At 39.4% G+C, this 18252-nt stretch overlaps 1 protein-coding gene across 2 annotated transcripts in view; it reads left to right on the plus strand.

The window, feature by feature from the left end:
- Nucleotides 1–18252, plus strand: part of adcy8 (adenylate cyclase 8 (brain)) — an 87368-nt gene that overhangs the window by 43125 nt on the left and 25991 nt on the right. The window contains exons 6-9 of one of the 2 annotated variants that reach the window (XM_017495071.3): nt 5408–5566; nt 5750–6020; nt 16347–16544; nt 17371–17471. In XM_017495071.3, the coding sequence (XP_017350560.1) occupies nt 5408–5566; nt 5750–6020; nt 16347–16544; nt 17371–17471 (729 nt within the window). The remainder of the gene's footprint in view (nt 1–5407; nt 5567–5749; nt 6021–16346; nt 16545–17370; nt 17472–18252) is intronic. The other variant, XM_017495072.3, reaches the window with a different exon arrangement.

Genomic DNA, 18252 nt, shown 5'->3' on the forward strand with positions numbered 1-18252 from the left:
ATTTTATTTTCAGCACAACGTCATTTTATCGATTTGCCCAAAGACATGACAAAATGATATGAGACCAGAGTTGGGTGTAACGCATTACAAAGTAATGTGTTACTGTAATCTAATAACTTTTTCTAATAATGCAGTAATGTGACCATTACATTTTTAATTTATGTAAATTGATTACAGTTAAAAAGTTTCATATTTTATCAGTCTGGTAGTACTACAAACAGCAACAACACCAGAGGCAAGTTTTGTGATAAATCCAAATTTTTCTGATCATGTCATACATTGACGCATGCTAATATTATTGTAAGAACTATGAATTTTACTTTGTAGTATATTTTTGTAGGTTTGATAGTGAAAGTAATCAGTAATCTGATTACTGTCACGATCTCCCCGACAGAGGTCGCTGTGGAGACAACGTGCACGAGTACTGGGAAAGCACGTGCACGTGCTCAAGGAGCGCATGGACGCTAAGACTGTTTCCTTTTGTTTTGGTTTGGTTCTCCTCCAGTTCAGGTATTGGTTGATATTCGAGGGTGTGTAGAGACCAGTAGAGACTGATGGGTGTAATGGCGCCACACGGTAAAGTTCCATGTCCTGTCTTGTTCCTTAGTTCATGCCATAGTTAAATGAGAGTTTCCTGCCATAGTTAGATGAGTGTGTCCTGCCATAGTCAGACGAGTGTTTTTTGCCATAGTTAGAGGAGTGTTTCCTGACATAGTTAGAGGAGTGTTTCCTGTCATAGTTAAGAGTGTGCATGCCATGCCATAGTTAAGAGTGTTTATGCCATTCCATAGTTAATAGTGTTTATGCCATGTCATAGTTAAGAGTGTTCATGCCCTGCCATAGTTAAGAGTGTTAATGCCTGAGTTAAATGATTGTTCACGCCTGAGTAAAATGAACGTTTCAAGCCTGATTTAAATGAATGTTTCGTGCCTGAGTTAAGCGAGTGTTTCAAGTCATAGTCCTGTTCTAAGTTTTGTGCTTCAGGCATCATTCTGAGTTAAGGGATAAGTGTTTCAGTTTCATGTCCTCTGCCTAAGTCTAAATAAAGACGTCACTCCTGGCTTACTATCTGTCTTAAGTCCAGTTTCGTAACAGAATACCGCGCCAGTAACATGGAATTAGCAGGAGAGCACCTGGTCGGGAGATGCTCGGATTACTGGCTGCGTTCCCTCTCTGTCCAGTTTCCACAGAGGACGGCCGCAGAACTCCCGCCGGAGATTTATGGATGGGGGACCACCCACTGCTGTACCTGTTTCACAGCCAAGTGTACTCCGCCAGCCTGGCGCCCCCCCAAACCTACCAAGAAACAGTGGCTGGGGTTCATAGTATCCCGGTTTCATGGTCCGGCCCGGGATTGGGCAGAGCAGCTCGCGCGCGCAGGGTCCAGTGCCCTCTACAACGTCACCCAGTTTTCTGAAATTTTTCTGAAGGAATTCTCCTAGCCGGGGCAATTAAGCAGCCTGGATGTACTGGAGAAGGGAATCGAGGTGACGGACAAGGAGAACCTGCCATTCCATCTCTATTATGCCTGGCTGGACCGGGTAGAATCCGCAGCTGCACTTCAGGTTCAGGTCTATGTGGTGAAGGGGACACCGAGATACAAGTCTGAGGGCTGCAGGAGGGAGACTCAGCTACAATGCCCTACCTGCAAGAAGCTGTGTCTCCAGGAAGTGTTCTTCTGTTCTAAGGAATGCTTCAAGAGTAGCTGGAGGGAGCATAAACAACTACACCGAAAAGCCCGTGCAGAGCTCCGCCCGAGGTCAACCTGGCGACCTCTGGGCCCCTGCCTAAGGTCAACTTGGTGACCACAGAGCTCCAGCTAGAGACCTGCGGGGAGGTCTCAGCTCCAGAGCTCCAGCCTGAGATCAACTTGGCGATCAACTTGTCCAGCCCCGCAGAGGACATCCCTCCGAGCTCCAGCCCCGCAGAGGACGTCCCTCTGAGCTCCAGCCCAGCTGAGGACATCGCTCTGCATTCCAGCCCTGCTGAGGACATCGCACTACGTTCGAGCTCCACTGAGGACGTCGCCCAGCGTTCCAGCCCCACTGAGGACGTTGCCCAGCATTCCAGCCCCACTGAGGACGTTGCCCAGCATTCCAGCCCCGCTGAGGACGTCGCCCAGTGTTCCAGTCCCCCTGAGGATGTCGCCCAGCATTCCAGTCCTGCTGAGGATGTCGCCAAGCGTTCCAGTCCCGCTAAGGACGTTGCTCTGCATTCCAGTCCCGCTGAGGACATCACTCTGTGTTCCAGTCCCGCTGAGGACATTGCCCAGCATGCCAGTCCCGCTGAGGACGTCGCTCTGCATTCCAGTCCCGCTGAGGATGTCGCCCAGCATTCCAGTCCTGCCGAGGACGTCACTCTGCGCTATTTTTTTTTTGTGCTTCATGCATCATTCCAAGTTAAGGAATAAGTGTTTCAGTTTCATGTCCTCTGCCTAAGTCTAAATAAAGACGTCACTCCTGTGCTTACATCCTGTCTTGAGTCCTGTTTTGTAACAATTACTTTTTACATCCAGTAATCAGTTACATGTTGGTAATCAGATTACAATTTTAAAGTAGTAATAAGTAATCTGCAATGGATTTCTTTTTTTGAGTAACTTACCCAACCCTGTATGAGACTGACACAAATTCAAATCTTGGCCTGAAGCAACCAGTTAATGATGTTAATATATAGAACATTTTTGTATACTGTTAATATGTTAATATTATTTTAAATAACAATTTATTTGATCAATGGCTGCTGGTTTTTAATATGTAATAATATCTAATAATACTAGTTAATGTATCCAAACTGTACACAAAAGTCCAATTTTGAATACAGTGCCCTCCATAAATATTGTCGTTAGTTTGCCAGACACTACTGGAACTTCATATGGGATTGGTTTCTATGGTCAGATGAAACCAAAATAGAGCTTTTTGGCAATACACACCAGAGGTGGTTTTGGTGCACCCAGAGAGGGAAGCCATATGGAATGGTACCTCATGCCCACGTTTGCTCTTTAATGTTTGGGGCTGTTTTTCTGCCAGAGGACCTGGACATTTTGTTAGGATACATGGCATCATGGACAAATACCAACAGATATTAAATGAAAACCTGACTGCCTCTGCCAGAAAGCTTAAAATGGGCTATGGTTGGATCTTCCAGCAGGACAATGATCCAAAACATATGTCAATATCTACACATAAATGGTTTACTGACCACAAAATCAAGGTCCTGTCGTGGCCATGCCAGTCCCCTAACTTGAAACCCATAGAAAACCTGTGATGTGAACTTAAGAGGAGAGAGATTACAAGGATCTGTAGAGATTCTGTATAGAGGAATGGTCTCAGATCCTTTGCCATGTATTCTCCACCCTCATCAGCCATTATTGGAGAAGACTCAGAGTTGTTATCTTGGTAAAGGGAGGTAGCACAAAGTATTGACTAAAAGGGTGCTAATAATTGTTGCGCACTTATATTTAACAAAGATATTTTTTTGGAAAAACCTGTATTTTGTTTGCAATTCTTTGATATCCATGAGAGCAGAGTATTTTTTTGAATTTTTGAACAAAAGATTAAAAGGTTAAACAATAACGACAATTTTTCACAGCCTTCTTTGCTCATATTTACCAAGGGTGCCAATAGTAATAGAGGGCACTGTATGTTTTTGTGGGGGGTTTTGTTTGTTTGTGTGTTTTTGTTTGTTTGTTTGTTTGTTTGTTACATTTTATTATAGTTTGCCCATTGTTGGCAGTTAAATAATGTTTGAGGGTATGTTGTCCTCCCCTTATTTTATAAAGAAAAAAAATCAAATACTTAAATCTTTGTGTTTAGGGTCTCCACACTCAGATTCTAATGGCACTGTACAGTACAGCAGCTAGTAACTAGATTAATTATTGTAAGTTACTATAAGCCTGTAACCTTAAGACTATATATTTGTTTTACAGTTTTAGTACTAGACAGTATTAGTATGAAGTGAGACAAATATATGCATCTAATTATCCAGATATAGTGATCCAGATATTATGATCTGGTTAGATCTAGATTTTTTCCCCAATGAAATAAAAAGTCAAAACATTTCACTTATACCTATTTAGAAGCCTATTTTCTATGTATAGAAAATATACTTTGAAAATACTGTTGATGGGGGTAGGGTCAATTAAAAATAGCATAGCCTTTGTGTAGTTTTGAATAAGAACTGGGGATCCACTGGCTTTTGGTGTGTCAGTCATACGTGGGCCACACAAGTGATCATTCGGCACAAATACCAACTTTTTAATATAGCTCTCTTCTGGCATGTGGCTGTGTTGTGCCATTGCTCTGGGTGTACAGATGTGAGCCATATGAAATTTTCTAATTTGGCAGACTCCTGGTAGAGGTGTGGTTGTGTTTCAGCATTACTCTTGCTCTTCAGATGTAGGCCACACTGGGTTATCATAGCCTGCAAACATTGCAACATTCGCAACACACCATGATGTTAACATCTGGAACATGATCACAAGGCTTCTAAAACATTCATGTAGTATTTCAGCCACAGTTCTGGACTGTCTAAATGAGATTAAGAGGTTGAGCTGGGCCATGGCAAGGACCTGTGTGTGTGTGTGTGTGTGTGTGTGTGTGTGTGTGTGTGTGTGTGTGTGTGTGTGTGTGTGTGTGTGTGTGTGTGTGTGTGTGTGTGTGTGTGTGTTCAGCTATATATACAGTGTTTAAGTCAATGGAACTACCTCACAGTAAATCCATCAGATAACAAATTAATGAATGGAAGATTATTATTTATTTAATTCTAATTTCACAGTGGTTAAGCTCTCCAGACAAAAATAAAGTCACTTGTCATTTCTTTTCTAATACAACCTAACACATTCCCTTGCCCTAATAACAACACCAATACTTTCATGTAACGATGACACCATTGTCAATTTTAAACTGACTAAGATGACCAGTTCAGCTAGCATTCATTGTCCATATTTTGGTGTTTCAACCATTGTTTCAAATAATCCTACAACTTTTCCATGGGATTGATGTCTGGTGTTTTTTCAGGCCAGTAAATGTGTCATCATGTTTTGATGAACAAGCCATGTATACCCTACAGAATCTGTCCAACAACTGTTGATCCATACCTATTCTAGCTTCTTTGCACATTACATTAATTACCATTCATCAATTGAAGCTGTAGAATAAGGTGCTGCTGTTGGTGGATCTGACTATTTAATTTGTCTTTAGAGTGTATAATTCATAATGATAGAAGGACGTTGTACTTCTGGTTTGGTAAGGTAACCAAAGAGTGAAAAAAGTGTATCATTGAATTTGTTTGTAGGGTCTGTGTGGGTTGTCTTCAGTTAGTGTTTAATCATTTGGGTCTTCAGTATGCACTCATATGTTCTTGTTTTGTGTATATGGTGTATATGTGATTGCATTATATCTGTGTGTAGGTATGTGCGTTCATGTACGAAGCATGACATCGACATGCGTATTGGTATTCACTCTGGGTCAGTCTTATGTGGGGTTCTGGGACTGAGGAAGTGGCAGTTTGATGTCTGGTCCTGGGATGTGGATATTGCCAATAAACTTGAGTCCGGAGGCATACCAGGGTAAGACATGCACATACACTCACATTTTCTCAGCAAGATTGCTGTCTATTTAATGTCATTTTTTACAGATATGAGAGATAGTCCATGAAATCATATTAACATCATATAAACATAAAAATAATTTAAAACAAGTTTTAAATAAAGTTTATAGTTGCCTAAATTGCCCTGTGTGTTGTGTTACAGGCGGATCCACATCTCTAAAGCAGCGCTGGATTGTCTAAATGGAGACTATGAAGTTGAGGCAGGCCATGGAAAGGACCGGAACGATTTCTTGCGCCGACACAACATTGAAACTTTCCTGATCAAGCAGCCTGAGGAAAGCCTCCTCACACTGCCTGAGGACATCATGAAGGAGGCCACCAACCAATCAGATCACAGAGCGTCCACCACCACATTTACTGAAGGCACATGGAGTCCAGAACTACCGTTCCACAATATAGTGGGCAAGCAGAATGTGAGTGACCTGTACATTCTGCCGAAACAGAAACAGAACAGAGCGCGCACACACACACACACACACACACACACACACACACACACACACACACACACACACACACACACACACACACACAAACACACACACACACACTGATCCTCAATATAAAATAATTGGTGTTTCATGTAAATAACTTGTTAATACAGTACAAAGGTCACAGAAGTCACTAGTGTCAGTAATGAACACTGTAGTGGTTGTTTCATATTTTGACAGGTTTAACTGGGTACTGGTTTTTAAGTCTGGTATATAAATGGACCATGCACATCAAGACTACAGGCATTAAATCAGATCCCTATCCTAACTGTGATAAAAGCAAGCTATTTTATGATCAGTATTAATACATTTTATTTTCACAGACACAGTAGTGGCAGATCTTAGGTCATTAGACAGTGTGTTCCACAGAGTAGGACTATAATGACTAAAAGCACTTTATCCTATTCGTGTTTTAATTCTTGGAATGACAAAGACCAGCGACTGATTACCTGAGCGTTTTGCTCTGTTTATACACAGTGAGCAAGTCTGAAATATATTTGGGAGCAATGCCATTAAAAGCCTTGTAGACAAGTAAAAGCACTTTAAAATCAATTCTGTAATTGATTGGAAGCCAGTGTAGTGATCTAAGTGATTTACGGATCTTGTTCGAGTAAGCACCCTTGAAGTAGCATTTGGGAGAATTTGGAGCTTTTATTATTATTTTTATTATTTTAGGAAGTCTAGTAAAAAGAGCGTTACGGAAGTCTAGTCTGCCCTAGATAAATATATGTATTAGTTTTTTAGCATCAGACTGACATAAGAAACCTCTACATTTTGAAGATTATTGAGATGATTTAATAAAACTGTGATTGTATAATTTAGTAATAATAACCCAGACTTCTGACATTGTTTGTTTAAAAGTCAGTGTAGCTGGATGCAGTTGTATTTCCCTCCTTATAGTCTTTACAACCACTACTTGTAGCTCAGTTTTGTCTCTGCTTAATTATAGAGAATTATGGGAGATCCACTGATTGATTTCCAGAAGATATTTAGGAAGTTTAATGACAGGGTTGAGGTTATCATTGGAGAGACAGAAATCTCTCCAATGATAAGATTGATAAGATATCATATTTTATATGATGGAACCAAGGAGAAATATATATAGACTAAATGTAGGGGACCTTAACCTGAACCTTGCAGGACACAAAATTTTGACTTTGTCAGGTTTGAAACTACTAAAGTGGTTTTCACACCAGGCATGTTTGCTGTTGTCTGAATCCCAATGCAGTTGTTCACAGTGCCACCCACAGTGTTGGTCTGGTTTCAGACTCACCTTACTCACCTGATTAATATTTTTTTTTTTTTTTGGGTGATATTATGCACACAGAGATTATGTGCAGCAGTGGACCTGTACTGTGTCCAACAAAGTCCCCTGCCACTCATGGTACACATATGTTGTGGAAACTAATGATGTCGTCATTGGCTAAAACACATGTGCATGTTACTTTACTTCCTGTGAAGTGCGGACCCGAGTACTGGTTGAGTTCACATTCATGGGAATCGCGGCACAGTTCCAGTGCAACTGAACTCAGACCACCTCCTACAGGTAGTCTCAGGTTCAGTACCGCTGTGCGCTTACTGGTCCACATGACAGGTTTCACGCTACCAATTTTTCATGCTTGTTTCTAAGATGTGTAAGGAGATAAATGTATTTTGTGCCAAACCTCTTTCAAGTTTTACATGTAGAGCTTTTGAAAAAGTCTGAGGCCAGTCTATTTAAGGGTTCAGAAATGAAAAAAGCAGTCATATTTGAGTAACATCTATTTAACCTAGATACTTTTAGATACAGTTTGGTTTGGATGGAAAATCACTGATATTTCAACCTCTGGCTTTGGACTGAAATAATTCTGAACATCAAATCTGTTATAATCATTTAAAATTCTTAAGGCCATATCAAATATGATCTATTTCAGACACATTCATAGAACCAGATTATCCGAGTTCTTTTTCAGCCTTTGCAAGTTATCTGACCATAGTTCTGTAGGGTGTACACTGTACAAGGTGTACAAATTTTCAGAATTTTAAATATTTTTCATGGGTTTCTACTTTGTGTTACTTTTCATATACTGTAGTATGTGGCACTATTCATTTTCTGTGTTTACACTGAGGTTTCACTCACACTTTGGCAGAAGAATAAGGTCTAGTCATATTGTAAAACTACTCTGAGGACTGGTAGCCTATACCTTTAGTATTCTATTGTTTATGAATTGAATATTTGATTGTAGTGTTTATGTTAAACATTGGCTTCTTCCATAGGCAAGGTTCTTTCTGTAAGTTGCACAGTTATACAGTACAGTATCTTGAAATATCACAAAAAGAAAATGATGTTATGTTTGAACTGTAGAATCATGTTACAACCCCAATTCCAAAAAAGGTTGGAACGCTGTTAAAATGTAAATTAAAACAGAATGCATTGATTAGCAAATTTCATAAACCCATATGTTATTCACAATAGAACATAGAAAACATATCACATGTTTAAACTGAGGAAATGTATCATTTTAAGGAAAAAATAAGGTAATTTTGAATTTGATGGCTGCAACACGTCTCACAAAAGTTGTGATGGGGCAACAAGAGGCTGGAAAAGTAAGTGTTACTAAAAAGAAACAGCTGGAGGAACATTTGGCAACTAATTAGGTTAATTAACACAAGGTCAGTAACATGATTAGGTATAAAAAGAGTATCTTGGAGAAGCAGTGTCTCTCAGAAGTACAGATGGGATGGAATCAGGATGGAAGCATATGTTGCTCTAAAACCTGTATAAACCTTTCAGCATTGATGGTGCCTTTCCAGATGTGCAAGCTGGCCATTCCATAGGCACTAATGCACCCCCATACCATCAGAGATGCAGGTTTTTGAAGTGAACGCTGATAAAAAGTTGGCTGTCCCTCTCCTCTTTAGTCCTCTTTAGTTTAGAGGACACAACGTCCATGGTTTCCAAAAGGAATTTCACATTTCAATTAGTCTGCCCATAGAACAGTTTTCCACTTTGCCCCAGTCCATTTTAAATGACCTTTGGGCCAGAGAAGACGGCGGTGTTTCTGGATCATGTTCACATATGGCTTCTTCTTTGGATGATAGAGCTTTAACCAGCATTTGTGGATGGCACGGGGAACTATGTTCACAGACAGTGAGTTCTGGAGGTGTTTCTGAGCCCAGGCAAGGATTTTCATTACAGAATCATTACTGTTTTTACTGCAGTGCCGCCTAAGGGCCCGAAGATCACGGGCATGGAGTATTGATTTTTACCATTGTCCCCTGTGCCCAGAGATTTCTCCAGATTCTTGGAATCTTTTGATAATATTATTAATTTTACATTTTTACATTGAGGAACATTATTCTGAAATTGGTCCACAACTTGTAGACGCAGTTTTTCACAGATTGGTGAATCTCTGCCCATCTTTACTTCTGAAAGACTCTGCCTCTCTGATACTCTTTTTATACCCAATCATGTTACTGATCTGTTGCCAATTAACCTCCAGCCGTTGCTTTTAAGTAACATTTAATTTTCTAGTCTTTTGTTGTCCCCCACCCAACTTTTTTGAGACGTGTTGCAGCCATCAAATTCAAAATTACCTTTTTTAAAATAAAAAAAATCTTACATTTACTCAGTTTAAACATTTGATATGTTTTATGTTACCCAACTTTTTTGGAATTGGGCTTGTACATTACATCATTGTTGCATTTATAGCAGTATTGTAGAAAATCCTACTGCTTATGGTATGTTGCTGGTGGGCTGTGGAAGAGCAGTGTTATAATTAGATGGTGCACAACAGTCAAGCTGCAGTGTGTTCTAGACAGGCGAAGAACTAGTGTGGTGCAGCTGGTGCATTTGCACTGGGGCTCATGATCCGGGTGGCAAATTGTTTACTCTGAACTGTGGCTAACAGCACTATTTTCATCTACACAAAAACACTATTTTCTCCATTTAAACAGTCTATCTTGTTCCTTCTGCCTTGCAGAAGCAAACAATGAAAGGCAAATAAATTATTACAATTTACTTTTCTATTATAACTAATGAATTACAACTTTTACATTCACCTGACCGTTTTTGCATATTATTTTGCATTCTCCAATTTGAAAGGTAATCCATGGTTTCCATAATTTCGAGTCTGGGAAACATTACATACTGTACAATAGGACACATATTTTACATATTTCATCATGTGGTTTAGAACTTGCTAATGGTCAGTCCAATTACATCATTTTGTTTATATGAAGTTCTATAATTCTACCAGGATACTTAGTGAACCTTTATCATTAACATAAAAGTGAAGCCAAAAGCAAGGTTAGAGGAAAGAGGAAGAAATGGACAGGGCAGAGCTCGATGATTTGACACACTTGCTTGATCGCTAACTCTGGCTGGTTAGTTGTAAACAATCCTAGTTTAGTAAAGTGTAATTGTCTTGCAAATGGCCCTAAATGATGCATTGTGGAATATGTTGTACTGTAGAAGCTGATAAAGTAGAAGTAAATCCATTTTCATTACTATTGTGGCTACTATCTCCTCATGGATAAAAACAATTCTATAGAGGGTTTAAGTGCTGCTCATACAGTTTTAGGTGTTGTTAAGAGGCATTATAGACAGTCGGAAATGATTTCAGGAGGTTCTACATGGTGTGGATGAATGGTGTAGAAGGTTTTATTAAGAGTAGTTGATTAGAACGTTCTTGGTATGTGAGTTGCTGCTTGTATCGAAGAACTCTTTTTTGTTGTTGGCTGAACTACCAGGCTGTTGCTATGGAGATTTGGTTAACATAAGGGAATGTAGTCTTTGATTAGCGCGGTGCTTTTGTTGTTTTTGTCATGCAGTCAGCTCTGAAGAACAACTTAACACTTCAAAGAGATATTACCACAATGCTAAAATTGCCCAATCATGCTCTAGCACAACACAAATCCCTCCCCTATGTGTGTGCATGTGTGTTAGTCTTATAAACCTCATTTAATGTAGAAATCTCAATGTGTGTGTGTGCTTGTGTGCAGTTTATTACCCTACACTAGACTACAGCTGTGTGTTGTGAATCTGATGAACTGTGTATGCACTGAAGTGATAAGATGGCGTGTGTGTGTGTGTGTGTGTGTGTGTGTGTGTGTCTGTGTGTGTGTGTATGTTCGTGTGCGTGTGTGTGTGTGTGTCTGAGAGATAGAGAGAAAGAGAGAGACAAAGAGAGAGCGAGAGAGAGAGAGAGAGAGAGAGATTCTGGTAATGGTCTCCATGGCAACAAGAATGTCCGTAAGGTAGTAACAGGATTCCTTTCCCATAGTCACTCTATCAGCCTCAGTCTCCCACCCTCTTTTCCTCTCTTTAACCTTCAACTTTTTCAACATCTGCTGTTTTTATTGTTTTATCTTTCTTGTGTCTTTCAAGAAAGAAATACACTTCATCTTGGCCACACTGTATGCATATGTGTGTTTATTTATATATTATCAGATAAGTGTATTTTGGTGTGCGAGTGGATCAAATAATGCATGCTGTCATCCAAATGCATGCATTACGCACATATGCACACGCACATACAGCGCCCTCCACTAATATTTGCACGATATGAGCAAAGAAGGCTGTGAAAATTTGTCTTTATTGATCTTTTGTTCAAACAATTCTGCTCTGCTCTCATTGATATCAAACAATTGCAAACAAAACACAGGTTTATCCAACAAATAAATCTCTTTGTTAAATATAGGTGTGCAACAATTATTGGCACCTTTTAGTCAATACTTTGTGCTACCTCCCATTGCCAAGATAATAGCTCTGAGTCTTCTCCTATAATGCCTGGTGAGGTTGGAGAATACATGGCAAGGGATCTGAGACCATTCCTCCATACAGAATCTCTCCAGATCCTTCAAATTTCACGGTCCACGCTGGTGGACTCATCTCTTCAATTCACCCCACAAGTTTTTCTGTGGGTTTCAAATCAAGGGACTGGGATGATTACGTGGTCAGTAAACCATTTTTGTGTTAATTTTGATGTATGTTTTGGATCATTGTCCTGGTGGAAGATCCAACCATGGCCCCTTTTAAGCTTTCTGGCAGAGGTAGTCAGGTTTTCATTTAATATCTGCTGATGTTTGTCCATGATGCCATTTATCCTAACAAAATGTCCAGGTCCTCTGGCAGAAAAACAGCTCCAAAACATTAAAGAGCCACCACCATAATTTACCATGGGCATGAGATACTTTTCCATATGACTACCTCTCTGTGTGCGCCAAAACCACCTCTGGTGTTTATTGCCAAAAAGCTTTATTTTGGTTTCATCTGACCATAGAACCCGATCCCATTTGAAGTTCCAATAGTGTCTGGCAAACTGAAGATGCTTGAGGTTGTTTTTGAATGAGAGTAGAGGCTTTTTTCTTGAAACCCTTCCAAACAACTTGTGGTGATGTAGGTGATTCGGATTATAGTTTTGGAGACTTTCTGACCCCAAGATGCAACTAACTTCTGCAATTCTCCAGGTGTGATCCTTGGAGATTTTTGGCCACTCAAACCATCCTCTTCACAGTGCATTGAGACAATATAGACACACGTCCTCTTCCAGGTTGATTCATAACATTTCTAGTTGACTGGAACTTCTTAATTATAGCCCTGATGGTGGAAATGGGCATTTAATTTTTGCTATTTTCTTATAGCCACTTCCCATTTTGTGAAGCTCAACAATCTTTTGCCACACATCACAGCTATATTCCTTGGTCTTACCCATTGTTATGAATAAGAAAGGGAATTTGGCCTATGTGTTACCTCATATTTTTGCCCCTGTGAAGCAGGAAGTCATGGTTGAGCAATTTCCTGTTCCTCGTCACCCAGGTGTAGTAAATAATTTTAAAATATCAATGGGAATATACTTCAAATATATTTTTCTCATATGAATTCATAAGGGTGCCAATATTTGTTGCACACCTATATTTAACAAAAATATTTTTTATAAACCTGTGTTGTGTTTGCAGTTGTTTATATCCATGAGAGCAGAGGATTTTTGTAATGAAATGTAACCAAGTGGTAAATGGTCTGTTTATTTTGTTTCTTACCTTGCATTGTAATGAAATCTATTACATGTTCAGATGAACATTTCCAGCTAAGTATAAATGCAAGAAAAACTGTTATTGCCTAAGTTATCCTCGAGGTGTCAGTAAGTAGCGATGTTAGGTACAAGTGAAGAGGCTAGGCACGCACACACACACACACACACACACACACACACACACACACACACACACTACGCAATTCTATGTGAGAAGTGCAGGAGAGAAGCTCCCTCTTGGGTTTGCTTGGTAGATTTCACATCATCCAGTGTGTTCATCGAAAATGTTGGGAGTTTCAACTCCTGGGAATTGAAGGTATTGTGCAGTGCAGGAGCTCATAATTTTTCCCACTGCTGTATTGTCAGATGCCAGAAACTTGTTAGCAACACTATAGTCAAATCACTTATCAGATCAATTACTGAATAAGTAAATCTAAATCCACGGTCATAAAAATATCAAAAGGTTCAACAATAAAGACAATTTTTAACAACCTTCATATTTACCAAGGGTGACAATATTAGTGGAGGGCACTGTGTACACAAACACACACACGCATATACACAAATTTTGTCCACATGCTTTTCCTCAGTCTTAACATTGTTGATCAGAGTCAGAGAGTAGAATTAAATAGATGGTGTTATAATACTGTTATTATATACTGTATATCTATATCTATATCTATATCTATCTATATATATATATATATATATATATATATATATATATATATATATATATATATATATATATATATATATATATATATCCCACCCTGGGTCTGGACTGAGACCGGGAGTCAAATATGAACACATCTGTAACTCAGAGTATGATACAATATGATATAGCACTTCATTCTACAACCAGTGTGGTAATCCTAAAATCACCTGTTCCAGATATTCCCACTGCTGATAGGTGAACTATTGAGCATTGAGAGCACTGAGAGCAGTGTCCGCAGGAAGGGAGGGAATGTCTAGCCTGATACAGGGGTCATAAACTAGAATTACACTATTGCAAATCCCAGCAGCTATCAGCAGATTAACAGGGCCTAATCCCACAGCAGTGACGCACATCAGTTCAGAGAACTTTGATTGCACACAACTATACCACACAATGAATCAAGTGTGAGAGATCCTGTGTGTTCAAGAATCATTCTAGCATTACTTAAGTAGAGCTCTGTTTTCTCTGCCATGTGAGTCAGGACCATAGCTGCAGGGAATGATGCTGGGGCTTCACTCCTCTTTTGGATAAAATTAATCTATTCGTGTGTGTGTGTGTGTGTGTGTGTGTGTGTGTGTGTGTGTGTGTGTGTGTGTGTGTGTGCGGGTGTGCGTGCGTGCTTGCATATGTGCGATGTGCCATAATTTTTCTTAGTCATGGTCCTATAATGAATTTTTAGCCTTCTAAATCTTTACCATATGTTGACATTTCAACAGCCACATACACCGAACTGTTATACACAAGAGAGAGAGCGAGACAGAGAGAGAGCGAGACAGAGAGAGAGCGAGACAGAGAGAGAGCGAGACAGAGAGAGAGCGAGACAGAGAGAGAGCGAGACAGAGAGAGAGAGAGAGAGAGAGAGAGAGAGAGTTTCAGGTGGTTGGCAAAGAGTTATGTTTCTCTCTCATGCAGTTAGGCAAGATATTTGTTCCTATTTATACATTGTCTAAAGAAAGAAGCTGTGAAAAGCAGCTTCCTGTGGATGCCCACAAGCAGGGGAAATGTGGGGAAACACTTTTTTTATTTTAGAAATAACATGATTAGCATTATACAGCACAGAATGAAAACATATACTGCATATTGAAATTATTCATGTACAATAACTTTGATACTTTTTTTCTGTTCAGACTGCAGTTGTTTGGCGGGTCTACACTGGTTGTCATAGTAACAACACTATCTTTAATATACACTACACATTCATTTCTGATCACCATCTTTCTGATAGCATTTTTTACAAATCCATCTTAATTGTGCTAATATTCAGCTGTTTAAATGTGTTTTAACACATGGGGAATTCTTGCTAGGACAGCGTGTCATTTGTGAACGTGTTATGCTCATCATGATGGAGCGCTAATAGGCGCTAATAGGTGGCAAAAAAGGTCTTTACCGTCCATAGACTACTAGTTGCATACCTTTATATTTCTTTCTTTTTCTCATCCTCTTTTTTTCTTTTTGCAATACTTAGCCCCTGATGGCTTTGACTTTTTCATGATGAAAAGACCAGTCAAGCACGGACACTCCGCCCTGTTCATCTGTATCTCTCTTCCTAACAGCGTGCCCTCTATCAGGCATACCAGATAAATGATCGCATGCAATCATAAAGTACTACCTGAGCAAAAATAGAAAAAAAAACCTAAATAACTTACTAATTAATGATAATAATAATAACAATAATAATAATAATAATAATAATAATAATAATAATAATAATAATAATAATAATAATAATTTAACGAGTGAGGGTGCCCCTCCTAACATGTGTCCATATGGTAATTAATAGGATTAGCTAAAAGAAAGAGCAATGTAAATTAAATATTGTAGAAGTAGTTTTGAAAATTATATTATGCTTCCTGCCAGCTAGCTGTAAAAATTTGCACCCGGTGTTAGTAAAAATCAATTACCAGTTTGTGCAGTAGTCTAAGATTGTCTTCTATAAATTTAGAACTAACTCATCTCACGACCAGGCCTAAGCCCTAGGGGTTAGTTAGTTGGTTTCTATCATCCCGCTCCTAAGGCCTTTTCAGAATAGACCAGTTTAGTTTAACTGTGAGCTAATTAAGTTCACAAAATTTATCTGCATATCAAAACATGCTTAACCCTGTGAAGAACTAGTCTAAATTTATACATCAGATCATGTTTTTAAAATTGTGCTAAGTATATTTCTAGGAGCAAGGATAACAATTCCTGGTGTTACTGGAGTCAACTGGTAATATCTGTCACCTTTGTCAACACTTACTTTCAGAAAGCTCCCACTCATCTTCTTTCTCTGCTTCTTTTCATTCAAATTAAGTCAGCTCATCCAAAACGTGTCAAGATATTTTTCAAGATTTTGTCAAGATGTCTTTCTATGGAAGATTGATGAGTCATTTCACTTGCTTTATTAGCTTGTGAACACAAAAACACACAGACAGAGATGTTCAAAAAGACAGACAAGCCAGGCATATACAGATATATACCCTAACAAACACCCCCCTCTCCCACACACTCATGGAGGCTGCATGTGCTTTCCCTCTGTAGACGTTGGCTGCTCTCACTCGTCACTCCATAAACCTGCTCCCCAACCATCTGGCCCAGGCGCTGCATGTGCGCGCCGACTCACAGGAAATTAACGCGCGCATGCAGAGCACCATCGCACTGCGCAGCGGAGACAAACTCCGACGACAACACATCATCCCTTTCTCTCTCACGTTTAGAGAAGCCGTCCTGGAGCACAAGGTAGCCAGCTACCCCAGCTCATCAGCAGCAGCAGCAGCAGCAGCAGAACTCATCTGAATTCACCTGAACTCCATCCTCCTGCTTTTCTTTCCCACTCCTCTTTTTTTTTGTACAAATTGATTTCTCATAAGTAAGCAAAAGGCTGTTGTGTGGTAGGATATTTCCAGCCACACAAGCTGATGCACAAACACATGCTATGATGTGCAGACACATACAAACATGTCTGGCTTGTTTACAGTAACAGTACATCAGTATCTCTTCAGAATTCAGATGCAGATGTTTGGTTACAAACAGCAGTGCTTAATTGTGCATCTCTAGAACCATGGTTGAATGGGCTAATCACTGTTGGCCAGTGATGGTTGACTTTTGATTAACTGATCTGCCCTTTGTTTACTCATGAGCCCAATTGCCATTGCTTCCCCTTCTCATCACATTATGTTTTGCTTTTACTGTATTTCCTTGAGTTGACCTTGAGCTGCCCCCTGCTGTGTCTGGCTAATCTGTAGCTGATTGGTTTGTTCTGTCTTGCCTCCAACTCAGACATCACATATTCTTCTCTCAGAAGAGTGTGTGCTTCTGTGTGTGTGTGTGTGTGTGTGTGTGTGTGTGTGTGTGTGTGCATGTGTGTGTGTGTGTGAACAAGAGAGAGATAGAGAGAGAGCAAGAGAGAGAGAGACTCACACATCCACTCTATTCACTCTCTTGTATCTACACAGTAATGAGGTTTGACTATATGAGCGTCTGTGTAAATATCTATCCTTGTAACTGTGTGTGTGTGTGTGTGTGTGTGTGTGTGTGTGTGTGTGTGTGTGTGTGTTTCCAACAGTACTCCCAAATGAGGGATGAGGTGTTTAAATCTAACCTGGTATGTGCCTTTATTGTGCTCCTCTTCATCACAGCAATCCAGAGCCTGCTGCCATCTGCAAGGTAAAACACAAATACACAAATGCTGACTTCCCTGAAAGAATAATTAAGTATTGTTGAAATACAGTAGCACCTTATGTCACTTTCACCCATTTTATGCTAATTTGTACTTAGAATACTGTATATTACAGTCACATAATGTTGTAATATTAATAAGTAGATTATTCATTACTGTGTTTAGCACATTGAAATCATGTTTTAATAATTGCTTCAAATCTTATAGATGTGGTCTTCCGTGGATACGTTTACATGCACATCAATATTCTAATATTAATGGGAATTTGGCGATATTCAAATAAGTATTGAGTCATGTAAACACCGCAATCCGATTGATTCAAATTAAGACAATATTCTGGTTACCCAAATTCTAATCCCCACTCCTGGAAAATGCCTGTTTTAATTGGAAATGTGTTGCATGTAAACACATTATTCAAAAAATGCGCATGGTCAGACCACAAGAAATTGTGGGTGCTAACAGATGCTTAGCTGTAGGCTAGGTATAGGAATGGCATCTCAGGCATTCTTACAACAACCATGTATACAGGAATATTCCAATGCCTGTATGCATATAAACATTCGGAATATGGCTGCATACTGGACATAGACCTTAAACAGAATTTGATGTGCATGTAAACGTCAGTGACTCCATTAGTTAAACCATTAGTATATGAAGTTAAATAATTCCAGTGTATAATTGCTTCATTTATGTCATGTAATCAGGGTTGGAGACGGATGGAAGTGCAATTAAAGCTTTTATTTATTAGAGACAGGCAAACAAATCCAA

This window comes from Ictalurus punctatus, chromosome 20, assembly GCF_001660625.3.
Source record: "Ictalurus punctatus breed USDA103 chromosome 20, Coco_2.0, whole genome shotgun sequence".
NCBI classification, from domain to species: Eukaryota; Metazoa; Chordata; class Actinopteri; order Siluriformes; family Ictaluridae; genus Ictalurus; species Ictalurus punctatus.